The 22,417-nt window shown below is 38.0% G+C and overlaps 1 protein-coding gene across 3 annotated transcripts in view; it reads left to right on the top strand.

The window, feature by feature from the left end:
• Positions 1-22,417, top strand: part of SLCO5A1 (solute carrier organic anion transporter family member 5A1) — a 173,708-nt gene that overhangs the window by 138,931 nt on the left and 12,360 nt on the right. For all 3 annotated transcript variants that reach the window (XM_049781805.1, XM_049781806.1, XM_049781807.1), the window contains one exon: positions 10,409-10,607. In XM_049781805.1, the coding sequence (XP_049637762.1) occupies positions 10,409-10,607 (199 nt within the window). The remainder of the gene's footprint in view (positions 1-10,408; positions 10,608-22,417) is intronic.

Below are 22,417 nucleotides of genomic sequence, written 5' to 3' on the forward strand. Positions count from 1 at the left end.
ATGATCTTCTTTTATTGTACCAGAGACCTTGAATTCCTAAGAATTAGGTTCATGTATTTTTCTCCTCTTGCACCCTGTTTCCGTGTGTAGTCAAAATTGAAGAAAATGTTATTCTGGGTAAATGAGTTTCATTGTCCTCCTAGTAGTAAAATATAAACTTTTTATTAGTACCTTCACATAGACTCATGGACCCTGGGGATTCTAGATATGAAGGATTTTATGAAAGTTAATGATTTCATCTAGATTGCACAGAGATTTCAGCTTTTATTGTTTGGCTCCAAGTGGTCCCATCTGAGCCACACTAGGGGTTGTCACTTGGGCCTTAAAAGAGTAAGTGCTGGTCAGCCTGGTTATTGGGAGCTGTGTTATCTAACTGAAGCTACATGAGGCCAAACCAAGAACAGCCTGTGAAGTAACTGCTTGACCAGTTTTCTGCCTCAGGTGAATTCCTAAAAGAACAGCCTGTAAATTATCTGTTTCCTTATGATATTGCTGATTATGAAAATGCTGAGTTCAACACACACAGGCTGCTGTTTCCAACCCAGTCAAAAAGGGCATATTCTGCCTGGTGCTATCTGTCCACACAAATGGACTCAAATTGGATTAAAAATATCACTAACATATATGTATAAAAGATATTAATGATATTTATGTATATATACACATATAATACTATAACTTAATTTTAAACATATACCCATAAATAACCCAGTTTGTTGTTTATTATGGATGTTTCTGAGATTCTACAGAAGTATGATAGTGAGATATGAAATAGAAAGGCAAATATTGTGATTTAGTAATCTATGTAGTTTTTCTATTCTCAGACTTAAAATGTTCAATTTAAGGCTATTTTACCTGTATTTTAGTTACAGGGTTTAAGGTGCATGCCCTGAATATGGAGAACATTGGTTCAGTCCCTGGTTCTGTCTATGGTTTCTTGAGTCCTGCCAGGTTCAGATGTAATCTCTGATCATTAATGGGTATGGCTCAAGAACAAATAAAAATTTTTGTCTAGCTTCAAGTTTTGAATCTTTAAAATGTTATTCTCCTTTATTTAGTTTCCTCTAATAGTATTGGATAATTATTTTCTGAAGAAAAATGTGTATAAGAAAAAGTGGTAGCTTAAATGGAAAATTATTATTATCCAGGCGGCAGGAAAAAACATTTTTTTGAATAATATCAGAAGTAAAATTGGATAAGGACAATAGCTCAAGTGATAGCATTTAGTTCTACTATGTGTAAGATCATGAATTGAATCAGCAGAATCCAAGGCCCCCCACCCCTACAAGCACTATTATGTATAGTCTTGGTGGTCCCTGAGCACTGGGGGATGGCCCCTCTTAAAAACTATTACAAGCATAGTCTTAAAAAGTCAAATAAAGTTGAGTTTACTTTTTCTCATCTGTGATGTGGAAAGAATGTAACATTACTTGCAGTTAAATACATCAGTAATAGTGGTAAAATGCACCATTGTTTTGAGTATATATGAGAGAAAATTGCTTCTAATTATGCTAACAAAACTGTGGTATCCAGGAAAATAAGGACACATTGTGAGTTTAGAGCAACCAAAAGCTATATATAACTTTGACAAGTGGATAAGATATTATATGCAGTTGTCATAGTATCTGGCATATAGTTGACATCAGTATGTCTTTTATGTTAGAGAAAGAAGGGAAAGCGGGGGTGGGTGGGAAGGAATATGTATGGGTTGTACTTCTTTCTAGGTCAGGGGTCTTCAAACTTTTTAAAGTGGGGGCTGGATTACAGTCCCTTAGAGAGCTGGAGGGCCGGACTATATGAGCTACTAATCCTACTCACACTGCACATATCTTATATAAATAAAATGAAAACCATTTATAAATAAACAGATCACGCATCAGTATTTCAATGGGAACTGTGGGCCTGCTTTTGGCTAATGAGATGGTCAATGTCCGGTTCCATATTTGTCACTGCTAGACGTAACAAGTGATGCAAGTGGGTATCAGTTAATCTTGATCTGGTTGGAGATTTCAGATGTTTCATTCTTGAAAAAGTCAGTTCACAGGCATAAGTGCTACCAAAGATGGTTACCATTTTGAGTGCATGGTTCCTGATATTTGGATATGTCTCAGAGGGGAGAGATGCATAGAAATTCAAAAGGTTACTTGACTTAAATGCGTCTTTCAGAGAGTCACAATTCTGCAGTTCAGCCAGTTCTATTTGGTAAATTGTAAGGACATTTTCAATCTCAACAGAAAATGGGTTACGAAAAAGCTGTATGTCCTGTCCATGGAGATGAAGCTCTTTGAATCTAATTGAAACTCCTTTTGTAACAATTCTAGTGAAGGCAGACATGCTTCCTTTGGGAATGCAACCAATGGTTTGTCTGCTGACAGGTTTTGAGTTGTTGGGAGATGACTGAAGTTTTCCTCCTGTACTTGTTTGATGAGAAGGCCTAATTTTACTTCAAATGTTTTCACATGCGATGCCATATCACAGATGAGCTTCCCCTTGCCTTGAAGTTGCAGACTGAAACTGTTGAGTAGCTCTGTTACATCTGTCAGAAAGGCAAGGTGCCATTTCCATTCTGCATCATTGAGCTCTGGTACTTCTTGGTTTTTTGAAAGTAGAAAAGCTGTAATCTGAGAAAGTAAGTCATAGAAACGTTTCAAAACTCTCCCTCTACTCAGCCAATGGACTTCTGTGTGGTACAGAACATCTTCATGGTCAACATTTACCTCAGATAGAAATTCCTGAAATTGTCTGTGGTTTAGTGCATGAGTTCTAATGTAATTAAAACAAGATACCACAATTTTCATAACAGAGTCCCACTTCAGTGATTTACAACATAGTGCTTGTTAGTGGATGAGGCAGTGTATGGCAATTGGATGAGGAAGTTAGGAACCAGAGCAATAACACAGCAAGTAAGGCACTTGTCTTACATGAGACTGACCCAGATTAAATCCCTGAATTATCCAGAAATTATTCCTGTATGCAGTCAGGACTAAACAGTAAGTATCAGTGAGTGAAGTCTAAAAATAAAACAAAATAGAGGTAGTGTATGACCATTAAAAGGTAACTTAAGTTCTATCATAAAAGGAAAAATATGAACAGAAGAATCTATAAAGTGTCTTATGATAGATTAGCACACATTTTAGAGCTAGTTATTCATCACAATGGCTATGACTGTACAATTAAAGCTCCCACCCTCACTCAGATTTGATAATGAATAATTTTTCAGTGGAAGCTTTTTATATACCCCAAACTTGCATTAAATTTAGGTATATTCATGACTACTTGTAACAAAGATAACATTTATCTATTGGCAAAATATTGGAGTAAAATATTTGGTAAATAGGGGCCCGGAGAGATAGTACAGTGGTGTTTGCCTTGCAAGCAGCTGATCCAGGACCAAAGGTGATTGGTTCAAATCCCGGTGTCTCATATGGTCCCCTGTGCCTGCCAGGAGCTATTTCTGAGCAGACAGCCAGGAGTAATCCCTGAGCACCGCCGGGTGTGACCCAAAAACCAAAAAAAAAAAAAATTTGGTAAATAGCTGAATTCCACAAAAATGAGAAAGATTTTTGACCCCATGAAACCACACTTTGTATTGGTGAACAATATTGTGACTTAGAATCAAACATCAGAATTGGATGTTATGGGATAATAGTGCTTGGCAGAAAAGAAAGGAAATAGAACAATTTTCTTTGTCAATATGCTTGAATAAATAAGTAAAAACTTTCAATTGATAATAGGATGTTCTCCATACTTTTATAAATGAAGCAGGAAACAATTAGCTTATGCAGCAGTTATTTCTTTAGGTTCGGATACATTTACATAGCAGCTAAAAATTAACAGAAAATACATGCTTATTAAATAGCAAACAAAGGTTTATATGTTAAAAATACATAGAGGTTCATCTTGAAAAATTAGCAGTTGCTTAAATTCAAGCCTATGGAATTTATAGAATATATAAATTATACATTTATGAGAGTGACTACAGAATTATAGTCAAATATATTCAATATATATAACATTCAATCAAGAGCATCCCTTGAAATTTGTCTACATTTATATAAAAAGTCAATACTATAGAAACTACAGCACATGTAGACATTTTTCTACATTTATATATTTATAATTTTTCTACATTTCTGCAGTTATAATTTACATTTATTTGTGCAAATGTTAAACTCATTAATATTAGGCAGATAATGATATTTGTCTTCATGATAATTGCTGACATTTGAGTGTTTATTATGGATCAGACTATTTTTAAGCACTTCCTTATATGTCTTAACTCATTTAGTTCATTTACTCCTAATAGCCCTATGAAGAAGAAATACTATTCTTAGCCATATATTTTTTTTAATTAAATTTTTTTATTTCACACATTGTGGTTTACAGAGTTGCTCACAATACAGTTATTTCTGACACCAAACCCACCATCAGTGTAACATTCCTTCCACCCATGTCACCCATCTCCCCTGAAGTCTACCCCTTGGCAGGTATAAATATTTTATTTAATATTGCTTGGTACAATTAAGTGTTAATGGAATTAATAAAAATGTCATTAAAAGAAAATTTGTGAAAATTGTCAAATCTTGCAGTGGGGTCATTATGTCATTTTTCTGAAGTTTTACTAAGCTGTTTATTGCTAGTTGAGTATTCTGGTTTGGGTTTTGTTTGTTGAGCTTATGTGACTTCTATGATAATTTTATAACTAATTTGGTGTATTCCTACTAAGAAGTCAGTACCAAAATTATGAGTATGTGACACAGTCATGTAAATGGCCACTCAGTCCAGGACTTTGAGGATCTGTAGAACTGGCTCAGTAAGCTCATATAGCAAGAGCAATGGTTCATGGACATGACAGCCAGGACTTCTGGAAGGTTTTGTGGGGAAAGTGGAGGGGAGAGGCCCAAAAGGACTCCAAACTTTCTCTAGAGAAATCAGCCACAAAGCCGGCATAACTGAAGAATTTGATGCCTAGGAGTCTGCAGAGATTAGTGAAAATGTTGTGAAACTGGGACATTGACATGGCAGAAGTTGTAGGGTAGATCTGTGATTACTGCTGCCAGGGCTTCAGCAGGGTGGGTGACCTACCTTGTACCCCCTCTTAAGGAGTCCCAGTGTGATCAACTGCAAGACTGGCATATTCATGAGGGTTTGTTTTTTAATGCTTATTGTACATCTCTTTTGGAAGTTATATGGTGTTGGCCACTTGTGCAGACATGATGATCAATTCTTACAGAGTCTCTCCAGGAACACCACTCTTCCCAAATCTTTACATGTTCCTCTTAGCCATATTTTACAGATGGGAAAGTCACAGATCTTTCCAGAAGAAAGTTTGGAAGCTTGTCTGAGTAAATGTAACTTGTAGAGGATAGATCTTGAATTTAAACTCAGAGGCTAAGTCTATACAGCTCATACTTTCACAAGCATTTGTCTCTTAGGAATGTGCAAGGTCACTGGCCTCTTTCCTATGCACTTGTGCCATAGGTGATCTCTGGAATTCATTCGTTTGTTCCCATTTCCCCAGGCTCACTTGTATCCTCTCTCTCCTTCTATAGCTCTTGGGTACTGGCCTGTTGCCCACTCTCTGGTCCTCTACACATCCTGGTCATTAAAAGATAGGAGGAGGCAGAGCAAGGAAACTACAAACCAGTCCTGTTGTACTGGGGTAGGGCTAGGTCCTGTTGTACTGAGGCTCAAAAGCAGAGCTGATAGAAAAGGCTCTGGGTACCTGAGTCTAAGGACAATAGGAAGGAGAAGAGAGTGCCATTGAGAGAGGTGGAACTCTATTTCTCTAAATCTTAGGGAATGGGAAGTCATGAAGGCCTAGATGCTTGCGTGGTGGTGGGTGGAAAACTGATTCTGAGTCTCTTTATTTATTCTCAGACTCACCCCAAACTGCTAACGCTGGTTACTCCAGTTCTAGGGGCTTCAAGAAGACTCTGCTATTGTAGCTGCCCACCTACTTAGCCCCCATGCCTCCCAGCTCCAAACTTTCCCCACTCACCCCATTTGTCTAATATGCTAAGGATAACATGTAGTTCTCTTACTGGGGCTGTCTGTCTGAGCTGTGAAGAGACGAGCATGAATGTGTGACACCTTTCTGCTCAGGAGTTAGGCGAGTCAGAGATGATGTGCAGAGATGTGAGAAGAACATTTTCATGGGTTATCACTGTAATGCTTTCTGATTTACTGATGACAAAACTCTCGTTTTTAATAGTTGAATACTAACTAAGATGCATAGTCCAATACATTATCCTGATTTTAAATGGTGTCTCATCTCCAAATGTGGGGAATTGTTTGCTGATACATCTAGGACCTCCAGCACAAAGTAGCAATCACTGCATTGATAGTACTATTAAAATAGGATTTTTATTAAGAATCTATTTTTATTTTGAAGCGCTAGCATTCATTTCCTTATTAATTATACGGATAACATGTATGCTTGTCCTTAACGAGGAAGCCAATCTTAGCAAGGAGCTCTGGTCAATGTACCTGAAAGAATGTAGGCCCCGAGGCAGCTTTGAGTTCTGGGCTGGGAATCAGTGGCCTGAATGCTCCTTTAGGCTCTGCTCCCTTGTGTGTGCTTGCAGGCAAGTTCCTTCTTTGAATATAAGCGTCTTTGTCTGTAAGAGGGCCATGACTGATTTTTATAAAATCAGCACTGTGGTGAGGATTACAAAATGAACACTGGTTGCCAGGCAAATCTGAGCCTTTCAATTCATCTAACCATCTCTCCTTGTTATAGAGCAAGCTGAAGCAAGTCATCTAGCAGTGCCCATTGGTGTAGCTGCAGACTTTTGGATTCTGATATCATCTGGACCCATACTCTGTTTGCAAAAGCCCATTTCATATTCTTATTTAGTATTCTCTTCATTTTCTTGCCATGGGTTTTTTTCAACTTGATCACATTGAAAGTCTTTAATATATCTTTCCCTTTGTTAGCTTGGTTTGCAATTATATAGGACCCTTGTTTCCCTAAACTAAAGCTCTAAAATATATGCTATAGCATATTGTCAATTATTCAAGAAAAAGATTAAAAGCACAGTGGTGCTCAGTGGTTACTCTACTTTGTGCTTTGTCAGGATCACTCCTGGTGGTGCAGGGAATTGAACTAGCATCAATCATGTGCAAGGAAAGCACCTTAGCCCTTGTATTATCTCTTCAACCCTAAACTTAAGTATCTTCTGGTTTTTGGGAACTCATCTTTTCATGATGGCCTATTAATTTGGGTGCTCCCCAGAACTCTGGTTTTGACCTTACATTCTTCTTTCTTTTTGTTGCTGCTGTTGCAATGACGGGTGTCACACAATTTAGTTGTGGTGCTTGCAGATATACTCACTAGGGGTTGCACTCATTTAGTTGTAGTGCTTATTCTCATTCTAGTTTTTGTGCTTGACAAAGGTTTCCTCCTGACCACAATGCTTGTACTATATCAAGTTTATATCTTAGTTACAGTGCTCGTAAGGAGAGGGTCACACACTTAAGTCACCAAGTTTTTATACAACAGACTGTGTCCTGACAATCACATACTCTGGTAGCAGTCAGACATCAGGGACCTCACCTGATGTATATGAGTGGAACTGGGGACCAAACTCATGGCCTCAAGCTTAACAAGCAGGTATTTTAGCCAGTGAGCCATTATCTGGAACCCCTCTTTGTTCTATCTTGTTGGAACATATGCTCTATGCCAAAAATTGGGCATTGAATTAAAATTGTTCTGGTTCTTCCCAAATTTGACAGTTTCAACAGCCCTTCACATATTTTGTGTAGAGGGTTCCTGAGCTGCCCTCTCACAGGCTTGCTTTCTCACAATTATAAATCCTAGCCATCCTCTGCTTTCATGCAATATATTCTCTTTCTTACTTCCTTCCTGATTTATTCTTGCATTTGTGCAATATTCCTGTTCCTTCTGACTCTAGCGTTGCCAAACTCTTCTGTGTTCTTTTCTATTTCACTGCCAGAACTTATTTTTTTTAACATGTTTTATGCTCCTAATTTTTGGTAGCCTCTTATTTCTAAGTTTCTTTCCACTATCTTCCCTGTTCCTAATCTTCTCTACCTCCCTCCATGTCCTACCACTTTCCCCAAATCTTGCATATTAAACTCCCAACTGTTTAGGTTGCTCTGAAGCCTCCGTTTTATTTTCTTGTACCTTTTGTCCCTGTTTTCTATTCTGTACGCTTATCTTGCTAGGCTGGTCAATTGGGCTGATTTTGTCAGATCATCTTTCCGTTTCCAGAGTTTTGGTCTGGTCTCATCTATTTTGGTTTTTGTCTCATCTTTGGTCTTGTTTTGGTCTCATCTATTGAATGTCAGCTCAAAGACTGCCTGCCATTTGTGCAAATCTCATTCTTACTTTTCCCTAGGGGAAACCTGATTGTTTTTTCCTCTTTTCTTCCTGCCTTTTAGATAATTATTTTGTTTACTCTATTTTCTTAAAGTTCTTTTGAAATTTATTGGTTCTCTTTTATAATATAGTATTCCTGGGGCAGGCACTCTAACTCTCAAAAAGACTTTTTTATTTCACAGAACCTTAGGACACATATTACTTTATTTTACTACATATTCTTACATTTTTCTATAAAACTAAGAAAAAAAATAAAGGCTGAGGGTCAGGGGCCAAGTGGTCTCACTTGGTTGGGAAATAAATAGGGACAGAACTAAATATCTAAGCCAAAGTCAATGATAATAGAATCAAGGGACCTATACTTTAACAATTAAAACGTAAAGGAGGGAGGATTTAAAAAAGCCTGTTATACTGGCAGGCCAGGGGGCAAAGAGTGGTGGGATAGGATGCACTATGGATCCATTGATGGAAGGAGATTGACACTGGTGGTGGGAAAAGCCCTGACTCATTTTATATCTAAAATTCAACTATGAAGAACTCTGTAGATCACAATTGTCTCAATAAAATGAAAGTAAAAACATTAACAACATAAAAGGTTTTTAATTGTGTGATGTTGTACCACATTGAACAAAATTTAGAGAAAATATATGGCCCTAAACTGTGCATTTGTGCAACTATTATCCAAGTCATGGAATGGGCACTCCAAGAAGTTCTATAATCTCTTCTGCTACCACCCAGCCCTCTCACACTTGGCTTTTGATTTCCTGGGTTTTCTTCCTAGTTTTATTGCCTATATCTTAAAAGTAGTTTGGTTTTATACAGGATGCAATGTTTCTGTATTGCTGAGGATCCACAGGCCACCCACAGGTGCTGGGAGCTTTCAGGGATGAACCTGGCAGTGATCAGAAGCTGTATGGTGCCAAAAATCACTCCAGAGTTAGGATCATGCTAAATATGTGCCCTATCCACTGCACTACTTACCTGTCCCACTTGTGGTTTTAATTCAACATTGATTTATTTAAATGGTGATATGTACCCTATTTTTCGCTCTATAAGATGCACCTGACCAAACACTTACATAGATTTTAGATGTTCTCCTCCCCTGCACTGAAGCTTCAGCTCCAGATAGCATTCGCTCTATAAGACACACTTTTGGGGCGGGAGTGCATCTTATGGTATGAAAATATGGTCATTATATTTCTTACGTTTTGCTATTGCATGTCTTTTCATTATATAAATATAGCACATATAATGTATCTGTCAAAGAACATTTCTTTTATTTCCAAATGGGTACTCTCCTGATGTTTCAGAAAATGGTAGTGCTCATGTTTTTGAACTTCAGGCTATCTGAATTGTGAAGTGATGTTGTCTTTCACTGAGGGTGTGCATGTTTCTTCAACTACCAGATAATGCCAGACTGAAGCACCCACTTGTATAGAGAGCTTGTCCAGAGAGCTTGACTCTCTGCTTTTGTCAACATTTGATACTGGGAGCTTTTTCAATACATGTATTTGGCGTAAAATAGCACTTCACTATCATTTTAAATTTCTTCTTCTATCTTAAAAAATGAGACAGAGCACCTTCCATATTTATGACTCAACCTAGAATCTTTCCAGGTTTGCTCACTTTATTAATGGGTTACTTGTCTTTATTACTTTGTTAAAATTTTTGCTTTTTTCTTTTATATTCTGAATAGGAGTCTTTTTTGATTATATGTATTGAAACTTAATAATACCATAAAATCACACATTAAAATATTTGTTGTTTAGGGAGCTGGAAAGATAGCACAGTGATGGGGCGTTTGCCTTGTATGCAGCCAAATCAGGACACATGGTGGTACGAATCTGAGCATCCCATATGGTCCCCAAGCCAGAGTGATTTCTAAACGCAGAGCCAGGAGTAACCCCTGAGAACCACTGGGTGTGACCCAAAAACCAAAGAGAAAAAAAAAGATTGTTTTTTATAGTGTTTTTAAACTCTTTTCCTGAGTAGAAATAGAGTAGTGAGAAAAATTATACTAGCATTCTTTATTTCCCCTTCATCCTTTTCTTCTTTTCTCTACAGGTGTTATCATTGTCCCCAGTGCTGGTGTTGGAATTGTCCTGGGAGGCTATATAATAAAGAAACTGAAACTTGGTGCCAGAGAATCTGCAAAACTAGCCATGATCTGCAGCGGTGTGTCCTTATTGTGCTTCTCCACCCTTTTTATTGTTGGATGCGACAGTATTAACCTTGGAGGCATCAACATCCCTTATACAACAGGGTAAGTAGTTTGCAGTTGTCATTCATCTTGTCACAATTTGACTGCAAAACCTAATGGTGTTTCACTCCTTGGGACAACTGTTTCCCTTCCATTCACAAGGATCTTGCATTCTACTCAGAGAAAACCATGTTCACTCGGAGGGAAGAGGCCACCCTCTTCCTTTGGTTTCTTGCCCTATGACCCTCACAGAGTCCCTTATTTTTCTGGGGTGAATGTACGGAGGGGTCTTTCAAGCTCAGGAGGCCCAGGAGCTCTTTTTTGACATTCTTGGCCAAACAGGCTCATGGTTCTATAGCTGTTTAATATGAGGGCCTGAGGATCCAGTGTTGGCTGGGATTAATTGGGTCAACCTGGAAGTATTCAGTGTCCTCTAATGGTGCATCCATCTGGAGAGAGCATATGATGCTAAGAATCAAAGTTGCGCACTTGCCTTGCTGCAGACCTTTTTTGGTTCCTGGCACAACCTATGGTTTCTCAAAGAGTGATCCCTGCACACAGAGCCAGGATTAAGCTCTAAGTATCACCAAAGTGTAATCTCAAACCCAAAGGGAAATAAATAAAAGGCTCCCCATACCCATGTGGATGGATTCAGGTTGTAAATGAAGCCACCAGCATTCCAGATGGACTGTGGAAGAGGGAGCATGGTGGAAAGGGCTGCTTCTAGTGTTTATTTTTGCAGACTTTTACCTAACTCTTCGGTATCATCCTAGGATAATTGTAGGATAGGTCCCCTATGTGTATGATGCTCTTAAGTCCAGAGTCCAGCTCTTCTTTTTTTCAGAAAGTAGAGTGGAGAAAGAAATGATTGCTTATTATGTAGAACAGGGATAAGCATCTGCTTAAATTATATCATATTTGAACTACACATTTCCTAGATTGTCCTTGAGCTCTAGAGGCCTAGTTTTTTTCCCTATTTTTTGTCCCCCATTATGCATATATATATATGTGGGTTTGTGTTTATATATATAACCCTTTCAGGATCTCAATTATATCCTGTAGTCTGTTTTAATTATTAAATCATCATTTTTGTTTTGTTTTAGGGCCACACTGGTAATGTTCAGGACATTCTTCTGTCTCTGTTCTCTGGGATTACTCTTAGTGGGGCTCAGGGATGCCAGTGATCTCCTGATGTTTGGTGCCACTTTTTCATTTATCTTTACCAGCTTTATTTTGTTTAATCATAATCTTATTTTGTGGTGGAGGCACACACAATTGTTAAGCGACTATATATGGTCCTGGGAATTGAACCGGTGTTGCAGTTAAGGCTAGATAATTATTTTAACCTTTATACTACCTCTATGGTCCAAATCATATTTATTTTTATTTGTTTTTTCTTTTCCCACCCCTGCCCCAACCTATCCTTCAAAGTCACTTTTATTTTAAGTGAATTCTTTAAAGGCATGGAAAGGCAGACACAATGTCTTACTTACTTATTATCTGCAAGTTCACTTAAGAGTTTTAAAGTCCATGCTTAACACCTGAATAGACTAAGTCTGCCCTCCAGTACCACTGGGAAAAGTTATGTAATTGTGCTGGTTGGCTTCATTACAAATTTATGATCTCCAATCTTAGCAAGGCCTCATCTTTGCTGAGCACCCCATTTACTGTGCCCTCAGAAGCTTCTTTTCCTATGCTCATAAAAAATCATTTTTTTCTTCAAGGTTGGATTCTGGTCTTCCTCATTTCTTTTTTTCTTAGTGAATAGCCTAGTATTCTTCATTAATATTAAATATGTCTTCACATATTTCTCCTTTCTCGTTTTTTTAATTGAATCACCATAAATTATAAATTTAGAGATATTTATGATTGAATTTCAAGTGTACATAATTCCAACACCAACCCCTTTACCAGTGTCTCTACTCTCTACCAATGTCCCCAGTTTCCTTCTTGTCCCTCAGCCTGCTTTTCGTTGGGCACTTTTCCCATCCCTCTTTGTCCTTGTATTCTCTTTTCTAACTTATTCTCCCCTTCCCCAACCCTAGTTGCACACTTACTACTGAAGACCAGTTCTCCTGTTCTTTATTTCTGTTGCCTTTGTGCATTTGATATTCCCCTAGGAAGGTTATTTATATCTCACATATGAAAGAGGTCATTCTGAGTTTGTTCTCCCTTGACTGATTTCAGTCAACATGATATTCTCCAGACCCATCCCTGTTGCAACAGATTGCATGGCCTATTGTCTTTTATGACTGAGTAGTATTCCATTGCATACATGTGTCATAGTTTCTTTATGCACTCATTTGTTTGCAGGAATTAAGGTTGTCTTGACCTTATTTTGACCATTTTATATAGTGCTGCAATGAAAATAGGAGTACACATGTCTTTTCTGTGTTGTGCTTTTGGATCTTTTGTTTATATTATGGAACAAAATTGTAGAAAATGAATTTCTAATTTTCTGAGGACTGTTTATATTATCTTCTAAAAAGGCTGGACCAGTCAACACTTCCTCCAGCTATTCTTTTCCTTTCTGTCAGTTTTATAATAATAACTAACATGCATTTCTGTTATAACTATGTTATAACCATGATGAACCTATTTTGTGAAATACTGACCTGGTTTTGGCTGGCCAGTTTGTTTTCAAAGGTAACTTAACTCCACAGGTATGGAGTTTAGAAAGATTTAGAATGATCAACTTTTCTTGTTAGCCAAGTGATTAAAAATTTCCAAATGCCACCAACCTTTTGGTTAACTGAACAGGACACATCATTAGATAATTCAGAGTTGATGGAAATGATGTGGAAAAAAATCTAAATGTCTATCAGTCACTGAATAGATAGAGATTGTATGGCAAATACAGACAATGGAATAGTATTCAGGAATAATTATGAAACAAACAGACTGCAATATTGAACAGCATAGACAAAGGTTGGATGTTTTGTGTTGGATGTTTTAGTTTAATAAAATAAACTAGTCACAGAATGACAAATGCTGCATGATTTCATCTGATGGATATCTAAAATAGTACATGTTGTCGCTTCAATAAGTGGAATGGAGATTGCTGGGGCCACGCCTAGAATTTCAGAAAGCACAGCGAACAAGTTGCAGAGCTCTACTCTGTAATAACATATTGCACACTACAATGTTTATAGACCTGAATAAAAACATTTAAACACACACAATTAAAATTGAAAACCCAAATTCAGAAATTTTGATGCATATTTTATTACAGAAGATCCTAGGAGCTCTAATGAATATGCAGGCCCCTTTCCAACTCAATTATTGAATTCCCAGCACCCACAATTCTCCTGTAGTTTTAATTCGGAAATGTCTTGCTTCCCTTCTGTGTCTGCTGAACTGTATTTCATACAGGTGTGCCCTAAACATTTTGCAGCCAAAGAACCGAGATTTTGTGAAAACTGCTGCTTAAGTTGTAATTTAAATAAATATTATATAATATGGGTTACTTTTCTTTACTCTATTTTTTTTCTTGCAATAATTTCTTTTAAGTGGAATTAAATCTAAAATCCATGGGAACTATTTTTTTAACCAATGAACTTGAGGTATTATTTAAAAATTGGTTTTATTGTTTTTAATTTATAAAGCACCAACTTTTTAACTTTAACTGAAAAAATATCCTTTTCCCCCCTAGATTTAGGGCTTGAGCTACTAGCTAAAACTTTCTCACCAAGCTGAAGTTTTGAGCTTTGTAATAATAAGACAGCATTTCTGTTTTCTGGGTATGGTAATAAATGTTAAATAATAAGCTACCCTGTTCCACACAGGCCCAGAATTTCAAAGATTGTGATTTTCTCTTTAAAGTTACTTCTAAGCAGCCGATCCAGGACCTAAGGTGGTTGGTTCGAATCCTGGTGTCCCATATGGTCCCCCGTGCCTGCCAGGAACTATTTCTGAGCAGGCAGCCAGGAGTAACCCCTGAGCACCGCTGGGTGTGGCCAAAACACAAACAAACAAAATATATATGTACACCTAAGCTACCTTCTATATGTCTATATGTGTGCAGGAGCACACAGAGACAGGAATTCTACTTAAGGGACAAACCTAAACCACAAACAACTCATACCTATACCCTATGTAACCCCTCCCATATACTATCCCCTCTCCCTCCTCTAGAAATCCGACTATTCCTTCACCCCTCAATCCCACCCCGATATCCCCCACCACACTCTAACTCTTCACCCTCAGCCTTTAATCCACTAGGCACCAAGAAAGACCTCCTACCACTACTCACTACCCAAGTGAAGAGACAAGCTCTCACCTCGTTCCCGGCAAGAAAATATAACCAACACCCCAACAGATGAATGCAGTGTGGCCCTCCTAATCACCTCTCCCTAATGTGGAATGTGGCTTGATACCGGAACTAGCTCCAAAGGACCCCCACTGCAAGAACTCTACCCAAGACCTCCCTGCCTGGACCCCACACCTCACATGGAAATCTCAAAAGACAAGGGAGAACCCTATTTTTTCATCATAAGTATAGACCTATATAACACGACCTCTTATCCTGTTTCTCCCCAAATGTAGTGATCTCCTGTATCACTTTCTCCCCTTTTTCTTTGTTGTTTTTTTTTTCTTTTTTATTCTTGTTAGTTTCTTTTGTTTGTTTGCTTTGTCTTGTTTTAGTTTTTTATTTGATTTGATTTGTTTTTGCTTCTTTTGGGTCACTCCTGGTGATGCTCGGAGGGTGCTCCTGGCTCTATGCTTGGAGAACGTCCCTGGTGGGCACGGGGGACCATATGGGATGCCGGGTTCTGAGCCACCGCCCGTCTACAGGAAGGACAGACGCCTGATCTCCATGCTATCTCTCCTGACCCCACTTTATCCCTTTAATTACACCTTTTATTAAATCTTCTTCTTTTTTTTTTTTTTAAAGAAACTTTTTTCCCTTTAGATATGTGTGAGCATATATATTCTTAGTTTTTGTCAGGAGTCTGGTTTCTTTTCTCTCCACCCCCCAAATCCACCAGCAATATAATGTAGCACCACTTCCTCCTGCAAAGACATATTAAACAAAGGGGAAATTGTATGTATAAAAACAAGCTCTTATCTACTAAGGATAAGAGCTCATACTTGTTTACAACATAGGGACATCTCCCACCCTGAATGTATGTCATGTGGAAACAACTTAGGCTCCAGGGAACTAGACACTGACATTTCAGCCTTAACTCCTGGATCCCAGACATAGATACGACAGAGTTCTCCACAACAGCTCCAGGAACCAAATCCCCTCCAGGGCATTTACAATGCTGCTCTGACACCAACATGAGCCAGTTCTAAATTGATAACCTGACAATGAGGAAATGGGAACAACTTGATCTAAGAGCAAGTTGTCCTTCCTCAACAGCTATCGATAAGACAAAATCAGAAAACATGTCACCCTTTGATCTGTGCAAAAGCCAATATCGCTACAGATGACTGGTTGTTGCAACCAAGACTGGACAGTACGCACCCAGGGACCAACAACAACAACAACAGCAACAAAAAGCTCTAGCCTAGCTTTTGGTATACGATCTGTTCAACAAACAAGAGCTCCAATTCCAGAAGTCTGACTGAGACAACCGCAACTGAACGGGTCTTCCGGAAACATAACGAAAAACTTTATCCCAGGCTCCATTTAGGAGCAACATAACGACCAAGAACACCAACTACAGAAGATGGATTAAAACGACACTGAAGAAGCAGAACTGCTAGAACCACAAAGAAAGACTTCATAAACTCCATTCCCTGAGCTGCACAGCTACCAACATCTCTAGATACAGAGGTCTGATTTTACCATCCAAGACAAAGCAGAAGTCTTCCACACACCACGAAAGCAGCAAGGGGAGAGTAAATGATCATGCAAGGAGTCTAGAGTTAATCCCATGACTGTATACTTCAGGGGTGGAAAAACCCTGTATCTCCTATGTCAAGGGAATTCCCTCTACAATATCCCCAGTAGTTACTGTGCCTATGCAGGGGGATAAAGAAAAGGAGAAAAAAATAAAAAGCACAAAACAGTCATTTTTCCACATGTTTATTTATCGATTGATCGATTTTTTTTTGACGTCTTTGTTTTGGTGTGGAGACTATGGTTGATGTCTCCAATATTATTTTATATTATTTTGTCTTGTCTTTCTCTTTCTTTTTGCACTCGAGCATGATTTGATTTCAGAACTGAGACTATTGTGTGGTGCTTGTCTTTATTGCTGTAGTACTCACCAGTTAATTAATTCGATATTTTTTTTCTGTATTGTTGTGGTATCTCAATTACCTTTTTCACGTCCTCTCTCAAACTGAGGTTGGAAGCCTCTAACTCTGCCCATTTTCAGCATATTTGACTTTTGACTTTTTTTATCCTCTTATTTTGTACCCTAATCTATTGCTTTTCTTTCCTTCAAACAAAACCACATACCTCGATTTTTCTAGCTCTGCCTCTTAGAGGGGGGAACAGGAGCGTTACATCTAGCCAGATTACTACTAATATCTTCTTCTTCTTCTTCTTCTTCTTCTTCTTCTTCTTCTTCTTCTTCTTCTTCTTCTTCTTCTTCTTCTTCTTCTTCTTCTTCTTCTTCCTCTTCCTCCTCCTCCTCTTCTTCCTCTTCTTCTTTTTGGTTCTTGGACCACACCCTGTGATGCTCAGGGATTATTCCTGGCTATGTGCTCAAAAAGCTTCTGGCTTGGGAGACCATATGGGACACCGGGTATCAAACTGAGGTCCATCCTAGATAGGCCACGTGCAAGACAAATGCCCTACTGCTATTGCTCTGGCCCCTACTCCTAAATTATTTAATTAAAGTTGTTCTCTCCTCAACTGTGTGGCACAAAAACCTTAAATTCCTGAAGGTTATTTTTTTAGCATCATTTAATCCTCTTGCTTGATATAGATATTATTTAAAATTTTCTGAAAAATAAAAAGCAAAATTTTACTTAAAATATCTTACATATGGGCCGGAGAGATAGCATGGAGGTAAGGCGTTTGCCTTTCATGCATAAGGTCATTGGTTCAAATCCCGGTGTCCCATAAGGTCCCCCGAGCTTGCCAGGAGTGATTTCTGAGCATAGGCCTGAAGTAACCCCTGAGCGCTGCCGGGTGTGACCCCAAAACAAAACAAAAAAAAATTACATATGTGTGTTTCTGGGTTATTCTAGTTACTTTGAATAACAAGATTATAATATATTTCTTCCTAGATATATTCCCATCTATTTGAGGATCTATCTGGAAATAAATCAAATATGTTTTTACTTTGTTATAGAAAATTGTGAGGATAAGAATTATAAACACATTTTGTTACCAAGTAGTATCAAATTTGTAACAGACCTAACCAAATCATATTAATTATATAAAGCTATATAGTAGCAGTTTTAAAACAATATGAATTTTAATTTAAAAACATCTATGAGTCTTATTATTAAATTCAGGAATCAGATTTACCATTACATAATCTTTTTTTTTTTAAGGTTTTTGGGCCACACCTGGCCATGCTCAGGGGTTAATCCTGGCTCTGTACTCAGAAATCACTCCTGGCAGGCATGGGAACCATATGGGATGCTGAAATAGAACCAAAGTTCGTCTTGGGTCAGCTGCGTGCAAGGCAAATGCCCTATCGCTGTGCTATCTCTCCGACCCACCATTCCATAACCTTGTATTAACACATTTAGACAAAGAAAATGTTTCTCATGGAAAAATAAAATTTTGAGCTCTACAAAAATCATGATAACAATGCCATGAATATCTTTGTATGCATATTATAAAAGGACAAAAAGATAATATTCTAAAAGCATAATGGTGACTAGTCTTAGATGGTAGTGTTAGGAATGAGTTTAATGAAGATTTTAGTTATTTAATAATTTTAAAAGTTTCATTAATGAAAATATTCCACACGAGGTATTTCAAAGTACTGCATAAGAAACACATCATTCATTAAAAATTATCTTGGAACCAGGAGATAGAATAGCAGTTGTACAAGATTGGCTTACACAACTAGGGTTCAGTTCTAAGAACCACACGTTCCCTTTGAAAATTTCAGAGTGCAGCCCTGGAGGGCCTATTCTTTCTCATTTTCTCCAACCCAACATTATAATTATATTCAGGATAACTAACCCTTGGCACCACAGGGACCCCTAGGCCTTCTGAGCACCTTCCTATAAATGAATAATAATATAAACTAATTCTGGAAATAAGAGATGTTTTGTATAATTTCTAAGTTATTCTATGTCCAGTTGATAGACTTTGTCTGGCTTGTTTTTTGGATCTGCAGCTAATGTGAACATAACAATTAAAATAGCAATTGGACACACTAATCACCACTTCCATGCATACAGTCCTCTAGACAATCTCTGCTATCCCCTACGCTCTTTCTGTGATTTTTTTTTGCTTTCCTCTCCTGTAAGTAGGAAGGTTATTAGCAGTGACACCTAAATAATTTGTCTCAGAGTCATTCATCTGAATTAGAGACTTGAAAATTAATATGTCAGTTTAGATCTTTTCTTACTATCCCCATTAGAGTAGAATAGAACATTTCTTCTTTTTTTTTTAAATGGGAACACTATCAACTCACTTTTGTATTCTTTACAGTGATGTGTTAGAGTTATTCATTTGTGCCTCTGCCAATGTGTAGACAAAGATAGTGTGATATCTCTTAGTGCCTGTTCTGTGTTGAGTGCCATGCTGGGACCTAGATATTCAGTTATTTATCTCAACTTCACAGTGACCATATTATAGGAACATTTTGAACTCTATTTTACAAATCTCTTTAGATGTGCTTATAGAACTTTGATATTGTAGAATTGAATCATCTCTCTCTCTCTCTCTCTCTCTCTCTCTCTCTCTCTCTCTCTCGGTTTTTGGGTCACACCCAGCAGCGCTCAGGGGTTACTCCTGGCTCTATGCTCAGAAATCGCCCCTGGAAGGAAGGCACGGGGACCATATGGGATGCTGGGATTCGAACCACCATCCTTCTGCATGAAAGGCAAACGCCTTACCTCCATGCTATCTCTCCAGCCCCTGAATCATTTCTTGATGCTAATATTTAGAAACATGAAAACCTGAGTGTAAGGAAACTTAACTAGAATTTTCTTAGGAAGTAGAAAATCTACCTGTTCTTGAGAAGGCAAAGCTAGGAAGGCAATTTTATTTATTTATTTATTTATTTATCTATTTATTTATTTATTTATTTATTTATTTATTTATTTATTTTCTTGTGCTTTTGAACCATATTCAATGACTCTCAGAAGCCATTTCTATCTGTGTTCAGAGAAGTGACCTTGATGGTACCCAGAGATTATCTATAAATTCTGGGATTTGAACCAGCATTAGCCCTTTGTAGTGCAAGTGCCTTCACCTTTGTACTATCTCTCTGGTCTCCAATTTAAGATTTTAAAGGTACGCCCTCTGGAAACAGAGATAACTGGATTTGAATCCATTTCTGCTTATTACTAGTTATATGAAATTTACTAGTATTGTCTTCTCAGATCTTTAATTTTCAGAACCTTAGGGAATTGTTCCATGACAAAAAGTTTAAACTTTGCATAGAATAAAAGGACATGAGTTTGATCTCTTGTACTACCCACATGTGTGGGATATAATCTCCATAAATATATTGTCTGGGACCTCTAGTACCACACTAGAGTATACAATCTTCAGAGTACTACAGTCAGGGATGTTGTGAGAACCATAACTAAAAATTATATGTCTCAGTAAGCACAGCATAAGTGAATACATAGTCAAATGTGCATCCCTCAGTGACCATGTGTGCAAGCACTGCAACTAGAAGTATATGACCTCTGTTGACTAGTATGGCTGAGTGTGTAAGATTACAATAATATGTGGGTGATCTCCAGCAAGTCCCACAACCAATAGTATAAGAGCAAGTCTCACAACCAATATAGATGATGCCTGGGCATTGCACTGGCAGCTAAAAGGAAAGGATTAAAAACCTTCAATGTTCTTGTCTGAAAGATGGAGTTACAGTAATAATAATTATAATTCTCATGAGGAATAAATGAGTTGCTATATAGAAATCTTAGTGTAAAATTCCTGGGGGTAAAACTCCCTATTAATATCAGCCTTAAATGATTATTATGGTAATAATTCTAAACTTGAAATTCCATGGTGATATAGAGCCAAGGAAGAATCCTAATACAAAGCTAAAATCTGAGATAAATGGTTATGAATTAAGAAATCATGAGAAGGGGCCAGAGAGATAGCATGGAGGTAGGGCCCTGTATGCAGAAGGACAGTGGTTCAAATCCGGGCATCCCATATGGTCCCCCAAGCCTGCCAGGAGCAATTTCTGAGTGTAGAGCCAGAAGTAACCCCTGAGTGCTGCCGGGTGTGACTCAAAACAAACAAACAAATAAAAATTATGAGAAGGGTTGGAGCAGTAGTACAATGGGTAAGGTGTTTACATTGCACATAGCTGATGTGGGCTCAATCTCCGACATTCCATATGGTCTCCAAGCCTGCCAGGAGTAACTTCTGAGTGCAGAGCCAGTAACCCCTGAGTACTGCCAGGTGTGGCCCAAACCAAAACAAAACAAAAAGATAAATATGCTCATTTTTCTAGTTGATTAGTATAGTTAAAAAGGTTTTTGATCCCAGAATCATTTGAATTCTCTTAATTCTTTTTTTTTTTTTTTGGTTTTTGGGCCACACCCAGTAACGCTCAGGGGTTACTCCTGGCTATGTGCTCAGAAGTTGCTCCTGGCTTGGGGGACCATATGGGACACCGGGGGATCGAACCGTGGTCCGTCCAAGGCTAGCGCAGGCAAGGCAGGCACCTTTACCTTTAGCGCCACCGCCCGGCCCGAATTCTCTTAATTCTTAACTGTCACATCTTTTAGATGGAAACTCAAGAGAAGACAAAAAAGATGGTTAAGGCTACTCTTTGATTTATGAGGACAAATTAAAATACAATCAATTGATGGTGATGTGTAAAAGTCTGGGGGTAAATAGTAACACACAATTGAGAGTGTCTGTGGGTGTGGGGGGAGGTGAGAGAGAGATTTGAGAGCATCGATATCCTTTTATACCCAGTTTTTTTTTTATTAATTATTTTTTTTATTATTTTAATTATGACAACAAAGATGCAAAGAAAGAGGACAGGGTAAAGTTACAGTGGAAGCCCAATCACCCATAAACAGGATTCTCAGTAGTTCCATCGATGATATCCCAGCCTTGAACTTTCAGCCAAAGAACATTAAGAAAAACAAAACTGAACCCATGTACAATACAATTACTTTGTCCCTCAAATCCCCAGTTGTAGTACATATTGTTTCTTAGCAGCACACCATATAATCTAAAGATATTAGACTTATGTAACTCTTTAAACATTGAGGGAAAAGTACATTTATCTAGTTCCATGCACATGCTTACTAGTTTAAGTTAACCTCAAAAGTTTTAATGGGTTGTTTTTCTTAAGGATTGGAGTCAAGAGAACATAGTAAAAAACGATATTAAAGTGGCATTTGTTTGCATAGGCCCACCAAAACATAAGGGACATGGAAAGACAAATTATGGTCTAAATACATGGAGACCCTACCCCTGAAGTTTCCTGGCACAGGACTGACTCTAGGCTCCAGGCAAACTAGTTTGTCCAATTCAAGTCATAGTCTGTAGTGGCAATACACCTCCATTCCTCACATAGTCTCTGTTGTTGGTATCATTCTTCTGTATTAAAGATCCTGGAGTCTGCATATCCCATATTGCAGTCAGGATGGTGCAGAGCATCCTCTCGTTTCACCTCACACTTAAGGGGCAATAGAGAGAACCATGTCCTGTAGAGCAGGTCATCGTTGTTGTCATGTCTTCTCGCAGGTCATTGTTGTTGTCACGTCTTCTCAGTGTAAACCGAAGTGTCTTATTAGGAGGTCGA

The sequence above is a fragment of the Suncus etruscus genome, chromosome 10 (assembly GCF_024139225.1).
Source record: "Suncus etruscus isolate mSunEtr1 chromosome 10, mSunEtr1.pri.cur, whole genome shotgun sequence".
Lineage (NCBI taxonomy): Eukaryota > Metazoa > Chordata > Mammalia > Eulipotyphla > Soricidae > Suncus > Suncus etruscus.